Genomic DNA, 27820 nt, shown 5'->3' with positions numbered 1-27820 from the left:
CTTTCCAAAACCCCTCCCCTTTGATTTTGGCTAGGAGAGCCCCTAAGAAAGACTGCCCTTTCTGGACGTTGCTGACTGTGACATATAAAAGCTGTTAGCTGCTCCTGTAGCCAGCAGCATTCAAACCTTGCAGACTTTTGCTCTCAGAGTTTGTAATAAGACACACTCCTCTTACAAGAGTTCACTACAACCTAGCAAAGAACTTTACATTTTTGGAAGAACAAAATATTCATTTTGGCATTGTGCAGAGGTAAGCTCTTTAGCTCAACAAGTTTATTTTGCATGCATTGATTTTAAAGTAGCTCACATTTTTTTTTTAACTTTTAGAAATGAGATTAGATGATTATGGCACTTTTGTATGTTTCTATCACTTGGTATTCATGTGTCTGGGAGACCTTCTCAGGACATTCTTTGTTGTTACCTGTGATGCATTTTTTCCCCTCTTCACTCTTAAGGTGAATTTTAATTCCTAAATATTTCCCTCTGACAATACATTGGCAGTAATACCTTCTGTGGTCCAGGCATGTGGGACAAATGGCTCACATTCATTTTAGGGTTAGCAGTCATGCTGTGAATTTCTCTCTAGCTGTAGGAAAACTCCTCTTAGGAAACTGCCGCAAAACACCAACTAAAATGTAAAGAGACTCCTATAGGTTTTCTCCTAGGCTTGAGTTCAACATGTGTTTGGATTTTTTTTTTTAACCAAATCAAGCAATGCTCCCAAATGATCACTTGTAAATCTCTTACCCTTCTGGCCCCATTTTTTTCCCCTCTTTTCATAGACCCTAATTCTCCCTTTCTGATTTAAAGCAAAGTGAATTCGGTGGCTCTCCTCCACCCTCAAAATGAGAGCAGCCTCTGCCGTCCGCAGCGCTCTCCTGCTCTCCCTTCTCTGTGAAGCCAGTGCTGTTGTCTTACTCAATTCCACTGACTCATCCTCGCCAACCAATAATTTCACTGATATTGAAGCAGCCCTGAACGCGCAGCTAGATTCTGCGGACATCCCTAAAGCCAGGCGGAAGCGCTACATTTCGCAAAATGACATGATCGCCATTCTTGACTATCACAACCAAGTCCGGGGCAAAGTGTTCCCACCGGCCGCAAACATGGAATACATGGTAAGAGAGAACTTTTCCTTTATGTTCAGCGTGAGATTTCTTTCTTTAACGTGGACTTTGAAGGAACCTCAAGGGTATTTCTATGTTAGGAGATACTGTGGGGGGGGGGAGCTTTTTTTTTTTTTAACACATATGAACTCAAGAGAAGGTCTAGTGTGCTTGAGAAACTTCATCCCTGTTTCAGGGTAGACTTCAAGGGGAGTGGGTCTGATTGTCTTTTGTGAGTTCCATAACTATGATGAACCAAGTCTCCTATAGGAAATATAGGTAAAAGTGAGGTATGTTGATGGATCACACTTGGAAGGTCCACTTTAAAAAAAATTCACATAGAAAACTTGGGGTAGGGGGCTTTGTTTCTCTACTAGTCATAGTTATCAGTTAAAAGATTTCTTGAAAATTATTTTTTCAAATTATAGGTTTCACATGCATGATTCATTTTCTGGGTAGGTGTCTTTGCCCTTTCTTGGACAAAGCTCTTTCTGAACTAACCTCCCCGTATCCTCAGAGGACATGCTGACTCTCTCCTCCTGGTGAGTCTCTATGCCTGGTCCCTCAGTTAGCAGTGAAGCCAGGGTGCGCTCACTTGCACACTGTTCCAAACTTGCTACGAACACATTCTTTGCTCTTTTAAAAATAGCCTCTCTGTGTTTAAATCATTTTACTTAGAAAGTTTTTGAAAACGTTGCTGTTGAAAGGATGGATGTCTTTTTAAAGTTTCTTTATTTTTGGTTTTGAATTTATGCAAGGCTATGGTTTAAATTCCAGCACCTTTCAAGAGCACAGCTTGGAGCCTATTTAAGGCAACGGAGACCACCAAGATGGTATTTCTAAGATTGGGTGGGGGAGGGTGGCAGTCCCACTAACAACTTTCTGTAAGGGCCAACTTAATATTTTGGGATTTCTATCAGATTATAAAGTAATCTTATTATATTGAAATGAGCTTTTCAAGTTTGACTAATTGCAGATATCAGTCACAGGAAGTACAAAGACTTGCCAAATGTAAGAAAGTCATGGATCCCAGAAGTGCAATTTAGACCTTATAAAAATGCATGTTCCTAGGATATTTAAAAAAAAAAAAGAGAAAAAGAGGATCTAATCAGTCCTAATGTATAGGGAGCAATGTAGTCTCATGTAAGCACATAGCTCTGGGATGTAAATACTTAGGCTCGAACCCCAGACCTGGAATATAAACTGAGTTGGATGCACAGCCTCATTCATTTTCATTGTCTCTAATATGAAGAGAATGGTAGTACTGCCCCACAGGGCTGTCATGAGGCATGTATGAGTTGAGTGGTAGAGCAATTAGACCAGAGCCTACCGCAAAATAGATGGTTCATGAAAATGAGCTTTTATGGGTTTCCGTGAACTTTTTGTGGAAGTTGCCCGGTGAAAACCTATTCAAGATCTAAAACAGCAGAAGCAGTTATGTACATTGTAGAGGCATTTCTAGAGGGTGCTATACAGACGTAGAAAGAAGAGAAACAAATATGTTTTCAAAATGACCATAAATCATGGAGTAATGTGCCCAAGATTCTATGTGAGCTCAGAAATGTGTAAGATCCAGATTATGGGTTTAGGGAGGAATGCCTACAGGGGACCATATCCTCACACAGACTAAGATGAGACTTGAGGCAGCTGAACTGGTTTTGGAGACAAGCTCATCACGGATGAAATTCAAACCCTGCTACTGACTTTATGGCCTCGTGCAAGCTACTTAAGGTGCTGAGACTCAATATCCTTACCTTTAAAATGGGTATGATGATTTATATAATAACCCAGCAGTATATAATTCAATTCACTATTTTAATGATATGGATGAAAGAGGTACCATCATGAGTGAAAGCATGGGGGAGGGGGATCCAACAGAGTAGAAATACATTGAAGAAAGTCACATTTTTCTAGTTATATCTTTTTCCACTGATCAAGAATTAATTCATTCCACATGTATTTATCTAATTGCTTCTACATGCCAAGGACTTGGCTAATTGTTTCCATAGATGACCTCATTTGATAGCTCACATTTTCCCTATGAGGTTAAGATTGTGATCTTCATTTTACAAATGAAATCACTGAGACCCATAGGAGTTCATGCATAGGCCAAGGTGGTATGGGTTGTCATTTGTATGGACCAGGATCACTGCAATTAGAATTTAGTTCTGTGTCATTTCATGCCCATGCTTGTGTTGGGAGCATCTTTTCATTTAGATCTAGCAAATGTTCTATTGGAGGAAAGTCCTGGAGATGTCAGGGTATCTTTATTTCCTTCTTTAGATTACCAGCTGATGCCCCATAGCATTCGTATTCTATTTGTTATTCCTGTCTTATTTGGTTTTCAAATACAGGTGCTATTACATTTGATTTATTTTGTAAGAACCAAATATAGTGCTTGTTAGATAGTAGATGCTCTATAAATCCCCCTTAACTCAGTAAAGTTAATGAGAGATAGTAATTAGAACAATTAAGTTGCTACAAAGCAATTTGAATTGTCATGTAAATATTACGTAATAGTTCCTCCACACAAGTATTGATTAATTTAATATTTATCAAGCATTTACTATATGGTAGGCACTATTGTAAGCATTAGGGAAACATTCATGAATAAAAAAGACTCCGTCTAGGGTGGGGAGTCAGACAATAAACAAGTAAAATACATAGCACATTAGAAGATAATAAGGTTCTGAAGCAAAATAAAACAGGGTGTGGTGAAGTTGTGAAATATAGTAAGGTGATCAGGGAAGAGCTCAGTGAGAGAGTCTGGAAGAGAGGGGAGGGAGTGATTCATACCAACAGGGGAGGAGAGAGTAAGGAAGGGCAAATGCCTGGAGGCAGGACGAAATTGATTAGTTCAGTTAGAAAAATATGCTTAATGTAGTGAAATGGTAGAACTCCCTCAGTAATCTTATAACAGGTAGCTTGTAAGGTCACAGCGCAGATGTGAGCCACTTTCCTCTCTAGGTCAGGTGAAAAATATAGCTCACAGTTGAACACTGTCACCTTTGTGTGTGTGTGTGTGTGTGTGTGTGTGTGTGTGTAACAGAGACAGAGAGAGGGACAGATAAGGACAGATAGACAGGAAGGGAGAGAGATGAGAAGCATCATTTCTTCATTGCGGCACCTTAGTTGTTCATTGATTGCTTTCTCATATGTGCCTCGGCCGGGGGGTGGGGTGGGCAGACCGAATGACCCCTTGCTCAAGCCAGAGACCTTAGCCTCAATCTGGTGAGCCTTGCTCAAACCAGATGAGCCCGCACTCAAGCCAGCAACCTTGGGGTTTCGAACCTGGCTCTTCCGTGCCTCCCAGTCCAACACTCTATCCACTGCGCCACTGCCTGGTTAGGCTCACTTTTTTTTTTTAACTCATTCATCATTGATTTGGATTGTGAGTGATTTGAAAATGAGTTCAGTTCCTAACTCTACTATGTATCTCAAAAACTCAGACACTTGGCTCACTGTGGTCACCAGCCAGGTGCTCACATTTTCCCCTCAGTGAGTGAGTCACCATGTAGTCTCACGGAAGATGCCCTTCCGTGGGGCTTTTCCTCACTGCACCAGCCTGATTTGTAGTTCCGTCCCTCCCTAGCTTTTCTTTCTGAGCACTGACTGTCCCATGCCATCTCCTTTTTCTAATGTCACTTCATTGATGTCTGCTAGTCTGTCTAATCCTACCCTTCAAGTTGTAATCCAAATGTGTGTCTTTTGTTGATCCTTTGTTGATATTTTTTACGATCACAAGCACATTTGATTTCTCCTTCTTTTGAAGCCCCATAACCCATATGTTTATTGGACTGCTCTCATCAGAATCAAACTGGGTTTATAGTTATTTCTATATTTCTTGCAAACTTCTTGATTTTAAGTTTCAGGATGCTAAGCTTATGCTTAGTCATCATCATATCTCTGTTTTTAAGTCACATTAATTTTAATACGACAGTCAGCCCTCCATATCCACGGGTTCTCCAACTGTAGATTCAACCAACAACAGATCAAATATATCTGAAAACAATGTGTTATGTTGTTGCTAACATGTATTCAGTAGTCAGACCTACAATGTATAGACATTTTTTCTTGTAATTATTCTTTAAACAATAGAGTCTAACAACTATCTATGTGGCATTTACATTATATTAGGTATGATAAGCAATGTAGAGATGATTTAAAGTATACGGGAGGATGTGTATAGGTTCTATGCAAATATGAGACCATTTTATATGAGGGACTTGACCATCTACGGATTTTGACATCTGCAGGGGTCTTGGAACCAATCCCACACAGATACCGAGTAACTACTGTATTATTTACATTTTAATAGAAAAGGTCTTATCATTTATAATAAGATTTTATTCCATACACCCAAAATAAAAGCTTTTCATAAGTTCAAAGAGGAATAATATAGATAGAGTTTAAGATATGCAAGTTGAACTTCTTTACTCTTGGCTTCTGTTCTCCAATTAGTTTGTTGACAAATTTCCAGAGCTCCTTGGACACCAACTGCTTTTCATTCTTCCTAAGGGCAGCTTAAACCATGACTCTAAACCACAAACCACACTAGTTTCTTAGGGTAAGAATTATCCCCAAAAGAATGAAATTACAAGACTCACACATGGAGTAAAATTTGTAGAATAGTCTTTGAATCCAAGTCAATTGAATAAATTAAATTTAAAAAATTTGAAGTCCCTCCATGAGAATATGAGCTCCAAAGGTAGCAGAACTCTGTGTCTTTAAAGTGTAAACAAAACAGTAAAAAAGAAAACAAACAAAAATAATCTCACTAAGTATATAATTCAGTATAATACACTGCTGCCTAAGATCGATGTACAATAATAAAAAAGGTCCAGAAAAATACCATGGGAGAAGTCAAAGAAAGAATTGATAATCGCTAGTTGGCAAAATCATAAAAAGCTCCTTGGAAGAGGAGCATTTGGGATACAGGATTGGCTGTTATGGTAGGTACAGTGAAGCACAAAGGAGAAAGCACAGTACATCCACCATTATTTTGAGAAGTTTGAGAAAAGATTGAGAACCTCTCAATACAAAAGCACTGGAAAGCCTGTGTAAGTACAGAGCAGAGTGAGCAGTGCATTTTAGAAAGATGATCCTGGCAATTGATGGTGTTCAGACTGACAGAGAAAGTGACAGGCAAAGTGGCAATCACTGAGTCAGTGATGGCATTTTAGTAGGCACAGGTAGGGGGGAGCCAGGCACCTACATCTATACCCAGTGACAGGTGTGAACAGCGAGGTGAGGTGCAGTGCATGAGATAGATAGCCGTCTTCATATCTAGTATAGAATGGTGGAAAGGCAATTGAAGGGCAGCATGAAGATAAGGATGGCTATGACCTGGACAGCTCAACACTGAAAATAAAAGAGTAGGTGCAATGTCATTCCAAAAAGCCAAACTAGCTATATTGATAATATGGCTCATTTCACTGTGTGGTGCCTGCAGATGTTCTTGGCAGAGCTAAAGGAATACAGCATGCAAGGCTTTCCTGGAACAGGGAAAAAGAATTGTGACCAAGCCACAGCAGGTAGTAACAAAACTGAAAGCATGACTCAAATGAATAAATGCAGAATACATTAATCCACCCTCGAAAACAGTCAATAAACGATTTGTCTACAATAGTTTATAGCTTGGTAATAATGAAAAAAATGCTAATTTCATTTATTTGGGCTTCATATAAAGGAGAATGTAAATAATGGAAACTGCTTTTTTTTCTTTATTCAATAGTTGACCAAACGCTTATTTTGGGGGGGGAAGAAATGAAACCATATATTGTCCCAGATAGCATATTTCCTCTCATTTGGGAAGGATAACTCAACTTTCCTGTTATAAACATGAGTAATCTGATGTGCCTAACCTAAATCTTTTCAATTAATGCTTTTATGACCCCTATAAAGCCTCCCGCAAGCCCAGCCAGCTAGCCAGCCAGCAGGAAGCTGAGAGAGATTGCTGACAGGTAGGCATTTAGCCAGCGCTCTCTCGGAACTCCGCATTCCTGTTCTCGATGGAGAACCTTTCCAGTGTCTTGGCCTCTCATGGAGACTGGGCACGTTGCGTAGGAATTTTCTTTGAAGGTGCATGTTGCTTAGTATCACTGAGTGTTGTACACGAATGCTCAGCTTTCCACGTATGGAGCCAGCTGAATGAAAGCTCAGAACATTCTGTTTGAGACCATTCTGCGTACAGGCTCCAAGAAGCGCAAATGTAAACACACGGACAGGGTGCGCTTCAGAACATCACCATTAGGTGGCAGACAGAGAAGCTGTGAATCACACAGAGACCACATTGACGGTGACCGTATTTCCCAATAGTCAATACTCTTTTTTGTGTGTATTAAATGATATTTAACTAAATACAACAGTGCAGAAAAAGAATTTCATTGTGTTCCTGCTGAGTTTTGGTAAGACGTAGCACCATATCTGTTCCACAGAGTACACTCAGCAAGTATCTGTGGAAGAAATGAAGTGTTCTAATTTCTTCTGGGCCTCTGTATAAAGAGTGTAGGGCCCCAGTGCTGGGCATTCTGCAGAGGGGACTGGCAGGGAGTGAAGAGACACCTTTCTTTGGCAGCTCTGTGCACGGACTAGCATGCAGGCACAGCAAGGAGCTCGCGGCTGGGATCACGTGAGGTGCCTAGATGTGGACTCTGGATGGAGAGTCTGGGAAGGCGTCTAGAGGGAAACGATTTCAAATACTAAAAAAAAAAAAAAAAAAAAAAAAAAATAGAAGTAAAAGTTCCGCAGTGGATAAAGCGTCAACCTGGAAACGCTGAGGTTGCCGGTTCGAAACCCTGGGCTTGCCTGGTCAAGGCACATATGGGAGTTGATGCTTCCTGCTCCTCCCCCTTCTCCCTTTCTTCTCTAAAATGAATAAAGTCTTAAAATTAAAAATAAAAAAAATTCTACAGGAGGGAGTTAAGGAAAAAAAAGAACGTGTAAGTGTGAGAGCATGGTGCGTTGAAGGCACGGATAAAAATTCAGTGTGGCTTGGCTGGAGAATAGGAAGGAAAAAGTAATGTTTGAGGAGGCTAGGGAAGGCATTCAAAAACTTGTGTGAGTTTTAGTCTAAGATCAAAGTTACGGAATTAATTTAAGGTTGTTAAGCAGGGTATTTATATCACTCATTTGCGTTTCAGAAAGGTCATCCTGGCTCCAGGAGGAGGTAGGGATTCGAGAGAAGTGGAAGTAAAGGCAGAGAGCATGGTCCAGCCCAGCGATGGGTTATTTACTTTGTCAGTCTGGCTGAGCAATAACTGAAGCCTCCATAAAGCTTAAGACCAGAGGAACATGACAAAGTAATTTAGGGGTCGAATCAACAGGGTAAGTGATTTATCTGCTGAAGCAGTCAAGGACAATGCCTTCGTTTTTGACCAGGGCAACTAAGTTTCTCTAAGATGAAGAACACAAAGTAGAGAGGCCGTCACGTGGTTTCTCAGTGGCTGCAGGCGTATCATCCAGGGACACACTGAAAGCGACAGCGGTTGAAAGGACAGATAGGGTGTAGGAGGGCATTTTTTTCTAGAGCGATTTTCACCTGGGGTGCTGCAAGAATTTTTAAAACATGAAATACCTGATTATTTATTCAGGGGCACTAACCTCTTTTCTCTTAGATTGTCAAAGAAAAAAAATGACAACCGCCAACACAACAATAGCCATCTGGTATAAATGAATCAAAATTATACCTATTTTTTTTTTGCCAGACTGGCAAAAAGTAATATATATTTTGGTGTGCTGCAGAATTTTAGTAATTAGTTTATGTGTGCCATGAGATGAAAAAGGTTAAAAATCGCTGACATTCTACAAAAAATTTTGGGTGGGCATATGCTTTGGTAATCAGAATGGACCACTTTGCATAAGGGGCAGAGATGTATCATGGAGACAGCATGGATGGATGATTTTCTGTCTGGGAATCAACTCAAGAATTTTTCCAAGAAAACTTCATGTGTTTTGTTTATAAGAATAAGTGCTGAGACTTAAATCAACATGAATTCAAATCTGTTTCAGGGTCTAAATAGCACCAGGCCCATCTAGTCCTTCTGACACATTCAGAATAAGGTATTTCTGGAAATGAATCAAAAGACTTCAGAGAAATAGAAGCTGACTAGGCTGGCTGGTCTGGTGTCCTGCATTTAGTATATCTAAAAACCATTGACTAGTTCATCAGTGGCCATTAAATAATCCTGAACTTGAGATGTTTAATTGTCTTTGTGCATTTCTGAAGAATAGTGGGGAAGGGCAAGGCGGAGAAAGACTAACAGCTTAAACCAGTCAAGAAAAGTGTTTGGCACAACATATATCCTACAGTAAGGTTCAGGGGACAGGGTTCCAATGTTTCCAGTCTGTGCTACCCATACTGTCTAAAGTCAGGTATCAAGCATTTTTTTTATACAAATATGAAAGAATGCCTAACAAGTTTGTTTTCAGACTAAACTTATTATGACTTTTAAAATTTCACACCACATACTCCAAACTGAAACAGCCCAGAAATGTTACTTAAGGACACATATTTTTTATTCTCCTAAAACATGCATCAAATTCATATTTCATAATTTCATTAAATATGAACATTCTCCCAACTCTATGTCTCTGCATTCCAGGGCGATCATGTTTTCAGCAGGCAGTAGGTAGGCGGAAAGGCATTCAAATCCCTCCAACCAAGTGGGCAATGGCCAGATGGGGGTTTGCATGTGTGTCACAGGAGAGTTGGACCATCAGGAAACCAGTCATTATATTATTGCAGCACCGAGTTCGCGAAAAAAACAAAAAAAAACAAACTACAGGTGAAAATGCCTTCCTGGCTCATAACTAGGAGTATGAAATGATAGCTGATGGGTATTATGTTTTCCTAGAGAGGAGGACTCGTGCTAGAATCCATCAACAAATGATCTTAAGATTTAAAGATAAAACATATGTGAAAGAGGAATGTAAGTTGGGGAAATTAATAAGCTTTAAAACTTCTAAAATGTTCCCTAAGTTTTATCTTCCACAGCCTGATGTAATTTGTTCCTGGAAGCAAGCTTCTTGTTATCTATACACAATTCTGTTTCTGATTATTTAGTTGCTTTTAGGGTTTGTCTGTTATCACATGACCTGATTGTATTCTTAGTTGAGATTAAAGCTTGATATGTCTTAAACTTCAGGCTGATAAATAACATGATCGAAGAGCACCTCACACTGCTTCCCATAGTAGGCAGCTTTCTAGTTCTCCGACACCACTACCATCCAGGGTCTAACTAATGATACCCACCATTGCATACACCCTTGTGCTGCTAGAGTAGGGCTACTCTACTAGTCTTAGTCACTATCTTGTGTAACCTTCACGACAGTCAAGAGATGGCAACAATTTCCTCATTGAGAGACAGGAAACCTGAAGCTTGGAGAGCATAAGTAAATTGGCCCAGGTCACAGAGCAAGTAAGTTAATGTGGTGAGAACATGACTCTCTCTGACCCCAAAGCCCACACTTGGAGAGGGTACAATACACAGTCCCCTTCATGTGTTCATCTCCTGCTCTAGGGAATTTCCCTATATGCATTGCATCTGAGAACATCACTGAATATGAGAAAGCATTTCCTCATGTGGAACCCTGCCTTGCTCCCTATACTCTTTCATGGACACCATGTAGGAAAATGCTGCATTACAATAGTGCTTCAGGTCTTTGAAAGCTGTGACAATCTATGTCTTAGACCCCTGACCCTGGTCACCCAAATCTTTCTTAGCCTTCAGCCCTTTTGTGTTAAATACCTGTATATACCTCTGCCAGGATCCTGAGTGTTTCCTATTAGGCATAAAGAGATTTTCTTATTGAAAATTCTGGAAAAAGTAGGAGTTATGTCATTAAGGAATTGGAGAATGGAGGTACTCCCTAACTTGTTACCCCTGGGAAGCAGCGTGGTTATGGGAAAAGAAAGACCTTTCACCTGGTGGTCCTCCCTGGTTTTGTTCTGACATGTGTGGGTTATTCTGACATTGAGGTGCTTGAAATTGATGTGGCCTTCCCAGTACAGGGTGGTGATGACAAAACTTCCCCCATTTGTTCTTCTTCCGTGGACACATTCTAAGGTGAGGTTGGCAGATGTGGTGGCTGAAGTTCTGTTGATTCATACCACAGTCTCATCAACTAAATTGTATGTAGGTCCAATGTATGTTTTAAATACAGGATTGATGTTTTTATGGAGGCTGCCTTACTTTAAAATGTTCTTGATTTTCTTTTCAAGGTTTTAGACTTTCAGAAACTTGCATATACAGTTCTTTCACATGATACTTTTGATATCTCAGTTAATAAAGCCATCTAGAGCTCCTGTGATTTCTAAATAAGCACTATGAACACCATCCATTACCTTTGTGTTTATACCCCTGTGAGTACAGACTACGTGTCTCCATTACCAGGACACGTGTCATTCTCAGCACACGTGAAGCCGGCTTATGTGTATAGCAGCACACAGGACTGTTTTTCTACCCCTCTCACCCTACTTCTGTCCATCAAGCTTACAGGCAGAAAACATCCTCATAGAGTTTGGTACCCAGTGTCTGTGACAATGAGACACTTTCCTCATGAAATTTTATTGTTATCAAGCCTTGAATTGGACCAGAGCTTAAAGGAAAAATACTAATGTAAGTGCTTATAAGTGAAAATTAATAGATGTTATCTACAAGAAATGGTCCCTTCTTCCAAAGCCCACCATTAGTGTGTGAATTTAAATGGGGTTGGAGAAGGTGAATAGGTGTGGGAAGGGGCGGAGAGGAGCATGGAGGCCCAGGGTCTCTGTGATCAGAATGACACACCACCAAATCAGGCTTTAGATAACGTGTTAACCAGAAGAACACAAACTCACTCTATAAGAACACATTCAAGGTCCCCAACTGGTAAACTTGGATTCAGGAGATCCAGGGCTAGGCTGGGCCTTCTCAAAAGTTACCCTGGAGTAATTTTCTCATGAGAACCCCACAATGTGCTTTAAGAACTACTGTAGGTCATGGTTCAGGACATGTAGGTCATGGTTCAGGACACAAAACTGAGCTAAGAAACATATTTTGTGACTCAAAGAGCCATTTATTTATCAGCAGAATATATAGAATACTAGGCTAACCCCAAAGAATTATTTCAGAGACAACCTCTATATTACCACGAAATGGCACTGAAGACTCACTCCACACCTGCTTCCAGAACACATTATGTCGGCATCGTGGGTGAACTGCGGATGGCTGTACAGGGAACACCTCTTACATGGGAGTAGAGTTGACTGACAAAGGACATGGCAAAAGAACAATCTTTTAGTAGCACACAATTCTTCTGTAGTTTATATAATGCATCTCACATTATACAGGGGTGGGTGAAAGTTGATTTACAGTTGTGAGTCTGTGAAACAGTTTATTCTTGTATTATTACTTATTAATTGTTATATTCTTAATTTGTATTACAACTATAATCCTCTTTTTGCCCACCCTGTGTATATATGATGTATTATATAATAATGGATTTATATTTATATAATTTGCAATTAGTCGGTTATTTGTTTGGTAGTGTTTTTGTTGCATGTCTTTTCCCTGAACTGCAAGGTGGAGTCCATGTCAGTCGTGCAGACTGTTAAATTCACAGCACCCAGTGCCTCCCAATGACTATTCATTTACTGGCTGCCTGTATGAAGGACTTACCTAGAATCCTATTGGTTAATATGAAAACTTGCAATGCTTGCATTTTCCATTGTTGAGGACAGAGCAGCTGTCCTCATGTGGTCAGCTTATTGCAAGGAGGTTTGAGGCAAATGTAGTTCCTGGGTCACTATTTCCTGCCACCATCCATGAATATTACAAGGAAAATGACACGTGTGTAGGCGTGTTGGTGATAATGGTAGCCTGCATTAGAGTTCATAAGCTGTAGCCCTATCAACCTCTCTAATTAGTAGGTATGTGTGATTTGCTTTGCATAGTATTGAACTGTACAGAAGTTTATATTTTAAAATTTTATTTATTTATTTATTTATTTATTTATTTATTTATTTATTTATTTATTATTTAGTAAGCGGGGGAGGCAGAGACAGATTCCCACATGAACCTGGACTAGGATCCACCGGCAAGCCCACTGGGGGCAATGCTCTGCCCATCTGGGGCCCTTACTCCATTGCAAGCGGGGCCATTTCTTAGCACCTGAGGAAGAGGCCATGGAGCCAACCTCAGTTGGGGTTAACTTGCTCCAATCAAGCCATGGCTACAGGAAGGGAGGAGGAGAGAGAGAGAGAAGAAGAGAGAAGTGAGAGGGGGAAGGGTGGAGAAGCAGATGGGCGCTTCTCTTGTGTGCCCTGACTGGAATTGAACCCGGGACTTCCAAACACTGGGTCGATGCTCTACCACTGAGCCAACTGGCCAGCGCCAGATGTTTACATTTTTAAAAGTTAACTGCCAACATGTAAAAATTGAGATGTTTCATATGTATATCAGGATTTCTAGATCATCCTGGAAATAGTAACTTCTACAGACATTGAGCTCATTTTCCAGCTTCTTCACAATTGGTTAGAAAGGAATAGCCTCTTTGGGTGGGATAAGCATGCTCACTTATCTCTCTCTCTCACTCTCTCTCTCCATAGAATTGTCCAGACAAAGCAGCAGGTGCACATTGTCATCTTATATCCAATACTACCTTAGTCGTCTTCATTACTAGACTATCGCCCCAATACAATCATTTAGTTTGATTATATTTACATAGAGTTTTGACATTTTTCAAAGCACTTGGCTGAGATAAAGTTTCAGTTAGCCATGCATAGATTTAAAGCATTGAGAATTTCCTATTATTTTCTAATCACCAATCTTATTTAAACATTCTTATCTCAAATTCTGATTTTTTTTTTTTTTTGCTTTTATCCATGCCTTTATTTATTCATACACATGAAGCACTCCCTGAGTTAGAATTCTTTTTCATGCCCTGGCCAGTTGGCCTGGTATGTGGATGTCCCAGGTTCAATTCTCAGTCAGGGCACACAAGAGCACTGACCATCTGCTTCTCTACCCCATCCCTTCCCCCTCCACTCTTCTCCCACAGCTATGTCTTGATTGGTTCAAGTGCATCTACTTGGGTGCTGAGGATGGCTCCATGGAGCTTTCATCTCAAGCACTAAAAATAGCTTAGCTGTGAGCATGGCCTCAGATGGGCAGAGCATCGGCCGCAAACAGGGTTGCTGGGAGTCTGTCTCTCTGTCTCCCCTCCTCTCACTTGGAAAAGAAGGGGAGAAAAAAAGAAGTCTCTATCAGTAATCCAGATATCATAGGGTGGTGGCTTTGGCCAGGTGTGGCAAATAGTGGTGACAATTAGTGCTTATCTTCTGAATATACAGGAGTTTGAAGGTAAGATCAATAAGATTTGCTGGTGGAGCAAATAAAGATCATGAAATAAAGAAAAGACGGAGATGACAACTAGATATTTAGCCTGAGCAGCTATAACAGCAGGCTGTAATCTTCTGTAAAGGGTTGAATAGTAAATATGTTCAGCTGTGCAGGCCTTATGGTTATGTTGCCACTTGTAAACTTTGCCTTTGTAGCATGGGAATAGCCATAGCTAATACATGAAGAGGCAAGGGAACAGATTGGTGACTCCTGAACTAGAAGGCAGGCAATGCCGTTCACTGACAGGAGGAAGACTGCAGGACCAGTAGGTTATGGGTGGGGAGTAAAGCTCAACTTTGGACAAGTTATATGGAGGTTTAAAGTAGCTAGGTGGGTAAATTAGTTTGGAATTCAACTGAGAGGTATAGAGATGTAATTTGGAGTAAGAATACCATCAGCATATAAATGGTATGTCAATTCATGAGACTGAATGAAATTATGTAGGCAATAAACATGGATGAAACAGAAAAGAGAGAGAGAGAAGTGGATGTGGCCTGGACCCTGAGAACCCCGAGAATACAGAGGTTGAAGAAATTAGGAGGAATCAGCAAGCAGAGGACAAGGCAAGTATGGGGTCAAGGTGCCAAGGAATGGGCATGCATCCAGGAGGAGCAAGTGGCCAGGCATGTCATAGACTGCTGACAGAACGAGGGAGTTAGTGACCGGGAAATGGGCATTGGTGAGAGCAGCTGGATAGAGTAGAGGCTGAGTGGGAAGCCTGCCGGGGTCGGGCTGGGGGTCTCCAGAAAGAATGGAAGAAAAAAAAAACTGGAAATTCTCAAGTAATTTTATTGTTACAGAAAGGAGAAGAAATGGTGCAATAATCAGAAGATGAAAAGGCGTCAAGAAAGGGCTTTTTTGCTTATTGAGAAATGTACGCTGTTGGCAATGAATGGTCTTCTCCAGAACAGCACACTTTCCATCATCTCTTTACAGAATTTACCTGTCCTACCTGCATGGAAGGTGGCATTTGCCTTACCTGATGGGAGTCTTCATGAGCTTCTTAAATGTTTAAGAAATGCTTAGGATCCCACTTTGATATTTTATGACATAATGTGGTCCCATATTTTATATTTATTTTTGTGGCTTGAGAGAATTTTTTTAAACAAGTTTCTTTAACTCTCTGCTTCTCTCAAACCCTTTAATTAATCAGTGCCAGATAGTTCCTTTCCTCTCCTCTGCCCTGCTTCCTCCCACCCCCCCCCCACCCCTCTCCAGCTTTCCTCCCCAACACCCAGCTCTGCCCTACTGTCTGGTATATCCAGCTCCGAGTGTTCTTTATTGGCATCTCACATGCATTTCTACCTAATGGGAATAAACCCACCAATTTCAAAATAGAACTGCAATCATGCCCATGATTTAAAGCTGTTTTAAAGTGTTTTAAAAGCTTTTGGCTGGCCTCAGGGGAAATAATTTTGTCATCACTTAATTTATTTTTAATGGGTCTTTCTCACTTCTGTAAGTCAACACTCCTTTCCCCATTTGACTAAACCAGAAAAAGATCAAACAGTCCTAGCTAAAATATTTTTAAAGAACTTCAAAACTTGTCTATCTAAATTGACTTTACTTTTTATTGTAATGTACAAAGAATGGCCACATAAATGTCCAAGAAAGTAAGTGTCTACAGCACATGCCACAGTGTCTCCAATGCCATTGCCATCAGGGCCAGTTTAAAAATACATCTCCAAAAACTCAAAGTGCAGTATTTTCATTTAACATTTCATGTCTTTGACGATGGATTCCAAATGCATAACAGATTTTTCAAGAGTTGATTTTTATTATTAAAAATAAGATTACTGGTCCTTCCTTAATTTCGCCTGCATTTTCTAATCTTTGGTCCTTCTCATCAATCTAGCAAGTTCTGACAATCACATTCTTTAATGTTTGTTACTAGTAAGTTTAATAAATGTCTTAAACACCATTTATAGTTTTAATATATTTGATTGTTTAAAAGTATTTCAATTGATTTATTAAAAAGAAAATTTTCCATGTATTTAATGTTGTTTTTTTTCAAATTGTTTTAATTATTAATTCTCAGAGAGAGGATAGGAGAGGGACAGAGACAGAGAGAAAGAAACATTGATTTGTTGTTCTCTCTATTCATGCTGTCTTTCTTGACTGTGCCCTGACCGAATTGAACCCACAACCTCAGCATGTCAGGATGATGCTCTAACCAACTGAGCTACCTGGCCATGGCCATATTCAATGTCTTCAAAGTCTCAGAAATACAGTGACTCTTAAGTTCCAAATATTGCAAATCTGTTTTAAAATTTTAACAAGTTTTTTTTCATTTTTAACTTAAAATCACAAATATCATTAATTACTCATTGATATATTTATGTTGAAATCACAAGGCTAACCCATTGCTTTAATAGGTTACATTCTCCTAATGATTAAAAATCTTAATAATATCAAATATGCACAAGTGCCTTATCTAGAAATGGCTATCCATTTTTAGTATCTTAAATTTGATTCTTTCAAACACTTCTATATTAAATTCTTATGTTTGGAATTTAAAGATGTTGCCCGTTTTTTAAAAAGTGTCATGTCACCTCAAACAATGTTGGGGATATATTTCTGAGTAGTTTTCAGTTGCCATCCCTTTAGACTGAATTCCTTGTTGTCCGGGGATACTGGCGGGGATTTAGGAAGGGAGCGTCCGATGTCATTGCGCTCCCTGGACCTGGCTGCCACTCTGTTGTGGATACCAAAACTTACAGCAACAGCAATAAAACCACCTCATCCCTGGCTGGAGTGGATCATTCTCTAATTCTCCTGTCTACTTAGGAAAGTCAACAACCTTCTCCCCTGCTGCATCATTCTCTGACTCTGTTTTGTATTTCTTGGGCTCAAGCTCTAAAGACCTCTGAACTTGATGAGAATCTGCATTCTTGTCATATCCCTCCTATCTCTTGGAGCCACAAGTCTTTCAGATATTTAAATGACATCAGTTTGAGTTCTGCATCTCTCTCATGGCTTAGTCCAGTAATGTGGTTGCCACAGACAAGGTGCTGACTTTACAAGCAGAATAAATAGCTCATGATGAACATGTGAGTCCAAAGCTAATTCAATCAGTTTAAGAGCTGACCAACTATATGGCTTTTCACAATAAAGAATGTTAAGAAACCATTTGGATCAATAGGGCACACCTACAAACATATGCGTGAGCTATCTTTATTTTATTATTTATCTCATTTAATCATTACATACAACTTCTAGTGGGTCCAGTAAATATTTTTTTTTGTATCATGCATATTTTTAATTTTTTCTTGTTGTTAGGAGGCAAGATCAGATTTTTAAGTATTTACAATAAATTATCTTTAAAAGTATCTTATCTCTTTAGAGGGAAGGCAAATGTTGCATATGGTTGAACAAAAGCTAAGTATGTATCAGGTGTTCAGTTTTTCCAACAACAGATGATAATCTATTATAATGATATATTTAGTAGGCATTCCATGGAATGTTAAGTAATGTGCATGTGTGTCCTTCTTTGTTCTGTTGCTGTATTTTTAGGGAATAATATTAAAGTCATTTCAAATAAATGCTAGATACTCAGAGAAACTCAGCAGATGCCCATTAAGCAACAGAAATATACACACTAACTTAAATGCTTAGCAATTTACGTCTTCATTCCCTGACCTTTGATAAGTTGTTTAACTTCTTTCACGTGGTTACCCTGGTGACAGTCATGGCAATTTAGAGTTTCTGATTGGGAAGGATAACTCATATTGGGCCACTTTCTATAGCCCCCAATTTGTTTGCTGAAATTTCCTGTTGTTATTAAATAAAGTAATCATTGCTTGCTATTTTCAAAATTCAAAGACATCTCATCATATTAATACATTTAAATGCTACTAGAGATTACAGGGATAAATAATTTACCCATCTTCTCATGGGAGTTGTAATCAATGAATACAGACAGCAGATGCAGCTCTTAATTTCATCAATAGATGTGATTGATATAATTCCCAAATTTCAGGTTGTCTCTAATCAAGCTGTATAGTCCCTTCTGTACAGGATGGGTGTGAGTCCTGCTTGGGAACAGAGAAGCAAAAAAGGGTACAGGACCTTCTGACTTACCATATAGTGGGTATCAACGGGACAGTTGATCATTTTCACAGGGAGGCAAAGTGACCATTCTCAGTGTGGGACTTGGCCAGCCCCCTCAGCCTCTCCAGCATCTTCCTCCAGGGACCTGGAGACAGGAAGAAATCCCTCCCACCAGTTCCCTTGGAGTAAAAGCACCACACAGAGACAGAAAGGGTTATTCCTCCTCCCTCATCACTACCTTCTTTCAAATTTTAATTGTGATGTTTGTACATAAAAACACCTAAAAAGCATAGGTGTCAGTAGTAATACATTATCTTCCTGTCAAAATCCTTATCATAGTTAACAACAAATGCTCACTTAAGATATTTTTCAGGCATAAACTTTTGGTTTATCTTTTTAACATATACAATACTTTGTTTTTAAATAAAGTTGTGAACGAGATAGGTTCTGGAGATTTGTTCTTAAATTGAATTTGCATGTAAGTTGAAATAGGTACATTTACCTACTAAATGCAACTTAGATGTTTGTCTTAACATAATATTTATTTTTACATTTCTGTGCCTATAGCTACTTAAACAGTTTTAAACCTACAGAACCTATCTTGTTTGTAACCAGGGGCTGCCTTTCTATGAATGACTATAAAGGTAGGATTATATATGCTAAATTTCTTCTCAAATTCTTAACTGCCTTAAACATTTTTAGTACTTTTAAAAAGAAGTTTTACTCTTTTTCTAGTATGGAATGGGCTAGAACTGAGCAAGTTGTAGACCAAGAGAACAGAGATCTTCCTGGCTCTGTGCTGGAGCTAGTCAAGTAAATTAAGTTATGAGAAGCTGAAGATGAAAAGTACCCTAGAGATGTCCTCATCTAATCTTATTTTATAGACCAGTTAACTGACAGGCTCATAGTCACAGAAGATCTTCACAGTAGAATCAGGGTTAGAACACAAGATATTTTATGCTTAGGTCAATGTTATTTGTGCCATGCTGAGCTGATATTTCAGGACAAGACTACTCAGGCGTTTTTAGCAGTTATTGATCTGAGTGCACACTACATTTCAATATGTAAATAATACTTAGATGTATTTGTTTCTCAAGTGACTAAAATCAGTAAGAATTTTCAAGAGACAAAATGGGTTGATGTCACGCCATCTGGAATTACTTTGTTACTTAATTTTTCATTGTTTTGTATTTCAATGAACCGTGACCCATATGTCATAAATCCATATTTTATTCAAAAACAGCTGAAGGATAAATAATAGATAAATTTATCACAACCAAACAAATGCTTTGAAACATTAATTTTAGTGCTAAGATTCTATGATTTTTATTATAAATTTATTTTGTATTGTTGATATACTTTGCCCCAATTTTTACAAACAAAGCAAAGGAGAAGTTTGAAGTAATCATTCATGAAATTTCTGTCAAATAACAATTATTTTAATGAACTAAGTAATTAACTTTGGAAAACGTAGTACAAAATTTTTCTAATAATTGGAAAAGAGCATATAAATTCAGAGAAGAATACATAGACACTGAAAATATTATAGAATAAGTATTATTCATTTAAATTTTTTTATTGATTTGACAGAGAGAGAGAGAGAGAGAAGCATTAACTTATTGTTCCATTTAGGTGTTCCATTTAGTTGTGCATTCATTGGTTGCTTCTTATATGTGCCCTGACCAGAATCGGCCCCATGATTTTGGCACACCAGGGAGAACACTGTACCCACTGAGGCACCCAGCCAGTGCTGAGTATTATTAATTTTGATGCTTTATTTAACATTGATTACCTATTTATTAAAATGGTATTATGTAATACTTTGTCACATTTAATACACAAAATGGGCAAATTATATTCTTGATAACTAACAGCTTCTTAAGTAAGTTTTCTCCATCCATGGGCAAAGAAGACGTGGCCATTGTCACTTTAGAATTATCCCAGATCCTTTCTAAATAATTCTGATTCTGTATAAACTTTGTGAGTGAGTTTATTTTAATGTCATTCTAGATCAGTATTTGTGAAATGACTGTTTTTCACATTTAGATGACTTCTGAGTAACTAACCAATCTCTCTTGAGAGCAGCTGCCCTCGCTTTCTCGCGTGGAAATGTCTCTCAAAGGGTTCATCTATTATTTTTTTTTCCTTCATATCTTATTTCAAAGTCACTAAGTTAATTTCCTTTTACTTACATACATTGTTATATTAAATAAATCTCTGTATCCCATTATCCTTGAGGAAAATTATACCTTTTTACTGTTATGGGCAAGCAGTCCATGAGTTGGCTGAAAGCTTATAATATATAGTGAACTAACAGCTATTAATGCTAATGTAGGTGAGTCTTGCTTTGCTCCACACAACCTGGTGGAAGATAAAGTTACCTGCTGGAAAAGAAGGATAAGATCAGCAAGCCTGTGAAAAGTAGGAAAACAATGACCAGTAGAAGGACATCTCCATGCCTTCCTGCATGGAGCTTCATGTGAATTTGAGCAATTATAAAACTATCATTTCCTTTTCCCCCAAATATACTACAACCCAATGTCTAATCAAAATTTGATCAACTTTTTTCAGACAGACTAGTGTATTAATATTTAAATAATTTAGAAAGTGTCATGAATTTGAACTAAAAATATAAAAATTTAAATTATTTTTTACAACAAGTAAAGACTTCTCTGAATTGTATTTTCATTCAGGATGAATTTTGAAATCATTTTTCTATATTTATGTACAAGAATTACAAATATTCTCTACTTTGCGTTTTATACTTTGTAACTTGCTAGAACATAGATGATCATTTTAGTGTCGCTTTATTAGTTGGCAGGGCCCACACATCTCAGAGCTGATCTTCCCCCAGCTTTGGAGGTGAGAATGCCAATCCATATGGTAACTAATATAAATGTATACAAAAATCTTAGGCTCATTTAAACTTTCTCCCACACGATGAAAAAGTTATTATACACCAATAACACCTTTGTCAATTTAAATTCTTTCCTTTTCAAGAACAATGACTATTTTTCTTAATTTATTTAATTGAATTATAATATACTGTATTTTAATAGCAGCCCCCTGTGGCATAGGCTAGTTACTCTTTATCATGGTTTCGTTCCAGTTGATACAACCAAAATGTAATTCTCCTATTATTATTATTATTACAAACAAAGACTCAAATGATATAAAATGTGAAGGCTCCTTGGGACTAATTACACCATAATAGAGTTTGACCTTTGGAAGATGCAGTATAATTAGACATTATTCCTTTTGATCAACAGATTTGAATAATTTTGATCATCCTAGCTTTTTTTTTTTTTTGTATTTTTCTGAAGCTGGAAACGGGGAGAGACAGACTCCCGCATGCGCCCGACCGAGATCCACCTGGTACGCCCACCAGTGGCGAAGCTCTGCCCACCAGGGGGCGATGCTCTGCCCCTCCGGGGCGTCGCTCTGCCGCGACCAGAGCCACTCTAGCGCCTGGGGCAGAGGCCAAGGAGCCATCCCCAGCGCCCCCCGGCCATCTTTGCTCCAATGGAGCCTTGGCTGCGGGAGGGGAAGAGAGAGACAGAGAGGAAGGAGGGGGGGTGGAGAAGCAAATGGGTGCTTCTCCTATGTGCCCTGGCCAGGAATTGAACCCAGGGTCCCCCCCACGCCAGGCCGACGCTCTACCGCTGAGCCAACCAGCCAGGGCCAATCATCCTAGCTTTTAAGATGTATGAACTAGCATGGCTCCTGGTGGCTATGAAGAAGATCCTAGGGACATCAATTGGCTTTGCTGGATTTGAATGTCAGTGGGAGGTGTCCCCAGGTTACATCTAGATATAGTGTTTCTGTTAACCGACCTTTGACTAAAACTGGTGTCTGGACTTTAGATCTGGGGTACAATAATAGTACCTCAGTTTTTGATAGTATAATCATATTACGTTATAAAACTTTAAATAGCAATGTATCTGAAGTTGCTTTCCTTTAGTGAAAACAGGCTTGGGAACCAGTCTTAGGATATACTAGTGCCCTTTCTTCTCTCTCATTATCAAACCTGGTGAAGCTGAAGGCTTTTTCCCCTTCACAGGTTTGGGATGAAAACCTTGCCAAGTCTGCGGAGGCTTGGGCAGCTACCTGCATTTGGGACCACGGACCTTCTTACTTACTGAGATTTTTGGGCCAAAATCTATCTGTACGAACTGGAAGGTAGGAAACAATTTCACCAACACCATTTATCCACATAACTTCATTACTTAAGGACTCAAAGGGGGAGTGACACCAGTTTCAAGTAATAACAGCAACCATTTATTATTGAGTGCTTACGATGTGCCAAGCTATTTTAGATGTCTTCAAGGAGTATTTAATTGGTGAAAAGGGCACAATAAGACCAGTTTCCCTTTTACCCTTGAAAGACCCTCCTTTATCCTCTATTTTTCACTATGTCACAGAAGTTTTGAAAGGAACAAGCATATGTTATACCCTGTATCCCATTTCTTCTACCTTAAGAAAATCCTTTGACTGTGGCAGAAGCCCTTCTTGTGTGCCTGCAACTTTCTCATGGTTCCATATATCTGTGTGTGTATGTTCTATAAATTATACACATCTACATATATATAATATATGTGTACACACATATATGCAAGTATATGTAACTATGAGAAATCCGTTCCCAGTAATAGAATAATTTTCCTACCATTATAAAATGTCATCATCCAACATTCCAAAGACCCCTTCTCTTCCATCTAGGGAGGACAATCATATATGCTGTTATTGAAATTAAGTGTTAGAAGTTTAAAGAAAAAAGACACACTGAGTTCTAATATAGCAACTACTTTTATATATCAATTCTTAATTGTGTATAAGATACCGATGGACGATTTTTGACATAGATAAAAACAAGATAACAATGATGATTCCTGAAATACTGTTATATCTGTTTTTGAAATGACCAGATACATGCTTATCCACATAGAGGATTATCTCCAGCTCTGGGCATTTTTATGTTGGCCCTACTTGAAGAAATAGAGGTGGTAATGGTAATAGTGCGGGGTGGGCATGCTCTTGATTGATCATGTATAACCTGCAAAACTAATGTGACTTCTGTGTGTTACTACCACTGCTGTGTTCTAAGTTCTTGTCATTTTCTTGGCATCTAGATATCGCTCGATTCTCCAGCTGGTCAAGCCATGGTATGACGAAGTGAAAGACTATGCGTTTCCATATCCCCAGGATTGCAATCCCAGATGTCCTATGAGATGTTTTGGCCCCATGTGTACACATTATACACAGGTTATTTCAATTGTCTTGTTAAATTTTGACTCATGCTTTTAAAGAATGGTCTTAATTATTTTGATGAACATGCATTTTTCTTAGCTCTGACTTCAGTCATGGTGTATTGGTTTATTTTTGCAGATGGTGTGGGCCACCTCCAATCGGATAGGATGTGCAATACATACTTGCCAGAACATGAATGTGTGGGGAGCCGTGTGGCGACGCGCAGTCTACTTGGTGTGCAACTATGCCCCAAAGTAAGTCCCAGGTGGCATGCTACTTCCTTGAACCTTTCCCGACATTAAATATCTTTAGTCTGAGAGGTGTTTTAATATAAGCAAGGATATTACCATGGCCTTGAATCATGAATCCTCCGTTACTACCATATACAGAAGGTCATCAGGTTACAACACAATTCCATTCCTACAACAGTGACGTTATGCGAATTTTGGTGTAAGTTGAAACATACCCTAGCCTAAGTCACTTACTTATGCTAACACAGCTGTAAAACCATAATCTAGAACATAAAGACACAACTAAGCCACAGAAAAAGGAAAGGGACATAAATACACTGTACTGCATATTCTTCTGCCACGCAACCAAACTAGTTCGCCCACGTAGTCTATAAGTATGATGCTAACGGCGTGAGCCAGAACACTCATGTCTCAATTTTTTTTTTAAGTTTTTATGGGCATGAGCATTGTAAATTCAAAACATCGTATGTCAGACTGTCATACCCTGAGGATCCCCTGTACCTGAAAAGTGATGAGCTGAAGATTTCTTTTCATAAGAGAAGGGATTCTGGGGTAAAATTGATGGCAAAACAATCTGAGTGTGGAGATTCACTAGTCTCCTCACCATCTTTCCTGAGTCATGGTAACTGTAAAATACATTCTACTTCCAGGCTTTTGGTAGCCACATAGGTGACAGAACACAAATCTCCTAGGGAATTTATCAACACCACCGAATTCCTGTCTCTCTGTGTCGGAAGACCAACTTATCTTTTCACTAGGAAAGCAAAACAAACCTCTCTTCCTTTTGTGTTTAAGCGTAAAAATTTAAATTTTAGTTTATTAATTCCATAGGTGCTTAAGAAGCATTCAATACCAGAAGGGGAAATTTATAAGCTAGGACTTCTTTTTAAATTGAGCCTTTGCCATGATTTAAATTTCAGTCTTAAAAATTAGTAATTTTTATCCTCTGGTGTACATAAAAAGTACTATGAAAAATCTTTATAAAGATTCTAAAATATGACCATATTTACAAGCATTTTTTTTACAATAAATAAATACATGTCAACATTGGGTAAAATGCTTTCTTGATCATGATAAGTCTTCAGATGATAAAAGGTTGCAGTATTTATTCATGAGTCTGTTCCCATTTGGAGTACATACCAAAATGTGCAAAGGATTTATGACACTCTTGGTGTTTTCCAAAGTAAGTCCCAAACAAAGATTTTCTCCAGCATTGCCAGTATGGGGAGGGACTGAGAAAATGTTCCACAAACAACTGCATTACTCATTTATATGGTAGTACGCCAGTGTTTTTGCAAAGTTAGAAAAATAGCGATTTCCCCGATGGACCCCTCTTAACAATTATTAGAACAATAAGATTTGGAAAGTAGAGTGTGTGAGCATTATGAGAAGCATTAAGCTGCCATTTGTTTGACATTTTCAGTCTCATTCCTTGTATTTTGCCGTAAGCTTATAACCTTCTTTCTGACAATAAATAGGTCAAGGAGTCCCCAAATGATGAAAGACATTTTTATTTCATTCACTTAACTTTTAGTTTTGGCCAATGAGTAAAATCCCTAGTACTATCGATGAAAGATTTGATTGTTTTATGGGTCCAAGAGATTAAAATACTGTTTATATGTTATATTTGTTGTAATAAAAAACCATTATATTGAAACCTAGGCAACGAAGAAGTTTTAAAATTCTGATTGATATGTGAATACAATTCTTCCAATGCCAGTATGAAGTTATCTCAAGCCTAACTGTTATTAAGAAGAAAAAATAGGAGAAAGAGGGAGAAAGAGAGAGAGATGAAAGGAGAATTTAATTATTGGACTATGACAAAAATATGCTTTTTAATTGAATGATTTACTATTGAATATAATTAATTTATCTTCAGTCAATAAAAATCTGTGATTTATGTAAAATTTTATAACAATGTATAAGGTTTACATATAATAACATTCTATTTCTAAATTTATGTTATGAAAAGTATGTGCTGTATAATTTCAAAAAGTTATGTAGAATAAATAAAAATATATAAAATTAAAACACCATAGACTTGATAAAAAGATATAGCTTTGGAAAAAGATATCTAGGGAAATAAGATTTTTAATATAGAATGGAAGAAATTAAGACAAAGTAGCAAGCTACCTTTGTAAAAAAATGGTCTCCCTCGAATGTTCCTGAGCAAGCTTGTGACATTATCAGAATCATGCTTGAGGAGGCTTATCCATCAGAGTGTAGGATAAACAAGAGAGGGGTGGGCAATCTTGGAATGCCGATTCACTGTACAATATGAATAGTTAAGCAGCATGCTTTTCATGTTTATGGATAACTATTTTCAAGATTAAAGTGTGAATTTTTAAATGACTGACATAAGCAGGCACCTCCATGTCCTTTAGATGCACTTCCTGAGTCACTCACTGCTCGGTCTTACTTGTGTTCTAAAGAAGATGAGAACCACCTGTCTCATGTTCTACCCTGACTTTTTATTATTGGCAACCAAATTTTCTCCTGACCATTCAATTTGTTTTATGTTGTTGGCTATGTTGCTCTTTCTTAGGACTCAGTTACTAATCACCAGGCTATAGAAAATACATTTTTTACTCCCTCCTTTACAATTAAGGAAACTAAATAACAATAAGGCAATGTGGCTGTTTTCAGCATTCCTAAATAGTGAATTGATGCATAATTTTGACCCTGGTCACCAATACAGATAAAGAAAAATACTGAGAACACAAAGTCATTAAGTTAATTATATTCATTATCAAAAAATGAATAACACACACAAAAAGGCTGTGAATGTACATGTGGGAAAAAGTTTAGAAATCACCTTTCATTTCTTCTGGGAGCCATTATTCTCTTACTATGAGAATGGAATTTTCCATATCTCAGTTTATAATGAGATTCTACAGTAATTTGAGATTTTAGAGACAAGTCTTGTGAACATTTGGTTTTTTTGTTTATTTATGACAGCTTCCTGCTCATTTCCTCATTTCTAAGCCTCCAAGAAAGTACTGTGTGTATGTGTGTGTGTGTGTAGGTATATATTTACACACGTGTGTGTATATGCATGTATATGTGTAAATATATGTATATGCACATATATACATACATACACCCATATATACTATACATATATTTTTACTATCCTTAGAATTAGTGTGAGTTCTCTGCAGTGAATATGGCCTATGTGCCCTAGAAGATGGCTAAGGGAAAGAGACAGATGTGGTAACTGAATGAGCATTAACCTTATGTCAGATGATTATATCACCATTCATTGTAGTGTACTACTTCTTATAGGCAAATTCATATTAACTCAGAGAGAAAATGTTTTAAAAGTAAGGTAGAATAAGTTACTGTATAAATAAGAAAAGAAAAAAACTTTCAGAGCCTTTCAAAAATGATAAACTTCTCAGAAAGATCACCATGTGTGAATAGATGGGATCATGTGTTAAAAATTTTAAATGAAAAAAAAATTTTTTTAATGAGCAAGTAACACTGATGTGGCCATTTTTTCCTTTTTTCTTTTTAGGGGCAACTGGATTGGAGAAGCACCATATAAAGTAGGGGTACCGTGTTCAGCTTGTCCTCCCAGTTACGGGGGATCTTGTACTGACAACCTCTGTTTTCCGGGAGTAACGTCAAACTACCTGTACTGGTTTAAATAAGCTTATCTATTCCTCCAGGAAATAGAATGATTTCTGGGAATCATAGGTCTATATATATATTGAGTTTTGCACATGTTATATATATTTTATAATAATCCTGTTTTCCTTTTATTATTCATTGTATAAATTAG

General features: G+C 38.2%; 1 protein-coding gene across 1 annotated transcript; it reads left to right on the top strand.

Annotated features, from left to right (window-relative positions):
• Positions 1–199: 199 nt before the first annotated feature.
• PI15 (peptidase inhibitor 15) lies at positions 200–27710 on the top strand. The gene is made up of 6 exons (XM_066372435.1): positions 200–250; positions 811–1118; positions 22599–22717; positions 23668–23800; positions 23924–24039; positions 27554–27710. Exons 2-6 carry the CDS (start codon positions 846–848, stop codon positions 27687–27689), a joined length of 777 nt encoding a protein of 258 aa, XP_066228532.1. The 5' UTR covers positions 200–250; positions 811–845; the 3' UTR covers positions 27690–27710.
• The last annotated feature ends 110 nt before the right edge of the window (positions 27711–27820 follow it).

The sequence above is a fragment of the Saccopteryx leptura genome, chromosome 3 (assembly GCF_036850995.1).
Source record: "Saccopteryx leptura isolate mSacLep1 chromosome 3, mSacLep1_pri_phased_curated, whole genome shotgun sequence".
In the NCBI taxonomy this organism is placed as follows: domain Eukaryota; kingdom Metazoa; phylum Chordata; class Mammalia; order Chiroptera; family Emballonuridae; genus Saccopteryx; species Saccopteryx leptura.
This window is presented reverse-complemented; position numbering and strand designations above follow the sequence as displayed.